This window comes from Acanthisitta chloris, unplaced genomic scaffold (assembly GCF_000695815.1).
Source record: "Acanthisitta chloris isolate BGI_N310 unplaced genomic scaffold, ASM69581v1 scaffold22091, whole genome shotgun sequence".
NCBI classification, from domain to species: domain Eukaryota; kingdom Metazoa; phylum Chordata; class Aves; order Passeriformes; family Acanthisittidae; genus Acanthisitta; species Acanthisitta chloris.
Window position 1 is genome coordinate 3,555 of NW_008656787.1, and position 3,539 is coordinate 7,093.

At 58.2% G+C, this 3,539-nt stretch overlaps 1 protein-coding gene across 1 annotated transcript; it reads left to right on the top strand.

Annotated features, from left to right (window-relative positions):
* The first annotated feature begins 904 nt into the window (after positions 1-904).
* Positions 905-1,948, top strand: FUT7 (fucosyltransferase 7 (alpha (1,3) fucosyltransferase)). The gene has a single exon (XM_009084471.1). It carries the CDS (start codon positions 905-907, stop codon positions 1,946-1,948), a length of 1,044 nt encoding a protein of 347 aa, XP_009082719.1.
* The last annotated feature ends 1,591 nt before the right edge of the window (positions 1,949-3,539 follow it).

Consider the following 3,539-nt stretch of genomic DNA (forward strand, 5'->3'; position numbering starts at 1 on the left):
GTGGCAGCCCCAAGTGCTGCACTGCCCTCCCCCTCTGCACTGTCCTCCCTTCCCACACTGCCCTCCTTGCCCGCACAGCAGGGCACTGGCCATCTGAGACATGCTGAATAGAAAATACGAGTGTTTGGGACATTGAGGCTATGAGCTCCCAGACTGCTGAGATTCCTCGTGCCCTTGGAGGCTGGGAAGGGCACCCCAACTTGGGGAGGGCACCCCAAGCCTGGGGATCACCTTGCCATTGTCTCGGGAGAATGCTGGGGTGATGGGGTACTTCTTCCGCAGGACCCTCCAGTCTGGCCCTGACCAGAGCTTTGGACTTTGCAGTCAGTCCCAGATACACCCTGTTTTGCAGCTTGGGCCTTGCTGTGGGGTTATTTAGGTGGGACCTAAGATGTTTGCTCATCCTTTGGTGCATGGCTGCGGCCAGGCTGGATGTGTATCAGGTTTGACCCACTTCAGGCAGAGCAACAGTGGGACTGTGACTCTGTGCCAGGTGGGGAAACTGAGGCACAGAGCAAGCAATGAGGACTGCCTATGATGGGCAGAGGAGCCAGACAGGTGGGGCAGGGAGGCACAGGTGACTACTTCCCATCAGCTCTGCGCCTCCCAGCAGCATCTCTGCTCCCCCAAAGATGGAGACATGAGGGACCACAGGAGGGTAACACAAAGGCCACCCTGGGGTGACAATAGGTGCACAGGGAACCCTGTGGCACAGGGGAGCAGAGGGTCCAGGGGTGATGCTGAGACCTGATTTCATGGAGAAGCCCCTTCTCTGGCTCCTCCTACCTCAGCAGCTCCCTGCCACCTCTCGCCTCAGCAAGCTGAGCTAATGGCCCTTCGTGACCTCTCCTCTCTCCCAGGTGTCAGCTCTGTCACCCGAGGAGGTGACAACCAACCAACCAGCATGCCCCAGTCATTGCCACTGCCATGGTCACCATGGGGCCTGCCTGGTGTGAAGGCATTGGTCACCACTGGTGTGTTCATAACCACCCTCTGGAACCTGAAGTGCTTCCTCAACCCCTCCAAGGGCTCCAGAGAAGACTCCAAACACAGGGAGCCACTGATGGTCCTGGTGTGGGAATGGCCCTCAAAGCAGGTCCCCAACGTCAGTGGGGATGTGTGCCATGAGCTGTACGGCATTGCAGGCTGCCGGCTCACCATGAAGAAGCAGCTCCTGCACCATGCCAACGTGGTGGTGTTCCCTCACAACAGGCTCCAGCCTGGCCGGGATAGGCTGCCCAAGGAGAGGCCACCAGGGCAGAACTGGGTGTGGGTCTCCCTGGAGTCCCCCTCCAACACTAGAGCTCTAGCAGGGTGGAACCAGACCTTCAACTGGGTGATGACCTACAGACAGGACTCAGACATCTTCATCCCCTATGGCAAGCTTGTGCCCAACCAGTCAGCCACCATGAACATCCCTGCAAAGACCAACTTGGTGTCCTGGGTTGTTAGCAACTATCGCAGGACTCAGAAAAGGGCTGAAGTCTACAAAAACCTCTCCAGGTATCTCCAGGTGAATGTATATGGGAAAGCAAATAACAAGCCCCTCTGCAAGGAATGCCTCTTGCCAACAACATCCAAGTCCAAGTTCTACCTGGCCTTTGAGAACTCCATCCACCAGGACTACATCACGGAGAAGCTCTGGAGAAACTCACTGCTGGCTGGTACTGTGCCTGTGGTGCTGGGACCACCACGGGTCAACTACGAGCAGTTCATTCCCACAGACTCCTTCATCCATGTTGATGACTTCAGCTCCCTGGAGGAGCTGGCCACCTTCCTGAAGACCATGAACTCCAGCCGCTACCAGCAGTTCTTTGCTTGGCAGAGGAGATTCAGTGTGAAGCTCTACACAGACTGGAGGGAGCGGTTCTGCACCATCTGCACTGCCTACCCCCACCTGCCCCGCGGCCACCTCTACCCCGACCTGCAGAGCTGGTTCAATTCCTAGTGCGTGCTGGGACCATTGGGATGCATCCACAAGGAGGATACAGGGGTGGGAGGTGTGTGGGGCACCCATCTGTGGACCGGGATGTGGGGTGTAGAGAGACAGGAGCCTCCACTGTCCTCACAACCCAGCTGTTGCCACACTGGGACCTTGAGCAACAATCTGTGACTTAATTTCTTGCAAAGCGGGACTAACTCCCCAAGCTGACACTGACTACCTTGCCAGGGTAATGGCAGGACCAGAGGGTGCTTTGGAAATAAATAGCAGTGCTGCTGAGGCTTGTGGCTGTGGTGTGGGGGGGTGGACAGGACAAGGGGGCTGACAGGCAGCTCAGGGCTCCCCAACCTTCTTCTGTGATCCCATGTCCCACCAACACCTTTTGCTGGGTGCTGAAGCAGAGGCCCCAGGGTGACATTTATGGCTGGGGGGGGGGATGCTTGGACAGTTCTAGCAGCCCCAGCACCCCACAGCCAGGGAAGGAGCAGAGCCTATGCTCCCCCACTTCCCCTCCTGCCCTGTGCCAGGGGGTGTCACCATGCTGGCAAGGAGCCGCAGGACAGCAGATGCTGAGAGCAATCTCAGTGCTGTCTAGGCAAAGGGACACTGTGATTTGTCACTCCCTCCCTGCCCAGTGAACTGGTGGCATCTGGAGCCTCACATGAGTCCAGAGCAAAGCTAGGCCCTTGGGCACCCTGTGCATGTACACACTGCACCATGGGCATCCTGCAGAAACCACCTCACATCATGGGCACCCTGCACCATACACACCCCCTGCACTGTGAGCACTCTGAGGGGAAGCACCCATCTGGGATCAGTAGTGCTATCAGCATTGGGTGACAGGACCATAAGGTGAGACACAACTGCTCCATCTGTGCCTTGCTCTGTCCCTCTCTGCCCAGTGCCATCAACCAACCCCCTTGATATAAAAACCACCTTTTGTAGCAGGTTTCCCCGTTTTCCACCCAGCAGCTCCCAAGTCACCCAACGCCAGTCCCTGCCACCCTGCAAGCTGCCAGGTGCCCACCAGCACCCGAGGTCCCCCTCAGTAGAGGGGACATCCCTGCCCCAGCACAGCCCCAGCGGGGTTGGACAGGCATGCTGTGGTCTTCTGACTTCTGTGGCTTCCAATTTCCGCTGTGTTTTGTTTTCTGGGTCAACTAAATGTGGAGCAGGAAGGGCTGTGGGTGCCCACAGGCAAGGTGCCAGGGTAGCAGGATGTGGGGGTCCCACCTGGCTGGGAGTGGAAATTCAGATGGTGGAAATGTGACAACCAAAGCTCAGGGAGGTGACATCCTTCACAGACTTCTGCTTCTGACCCTGCTCCTGCACCCCCAAAGTGCCAGGCAGCACCGAGCAGCAGTGATGGGGGGCAGTTTCCAGTGGGTGCCATGCCTGGCTGCGCCCCCACCCTGTGGGCAGGCAGGGATGTGGCACAGGGGAGCAATCCAAGAGGGTCCTGCCCCATGGGACTGGCACCAAGCCCAGCCCTTTGCAGGGTCCCAAGGTGCCCTATGAGCAGCTGCCTGTGGTGCCCTTACCCCAGGCAGTCCCGGAGAGCAAACCCTCAGCTACTGGCCACTGAACTGCAGACAGG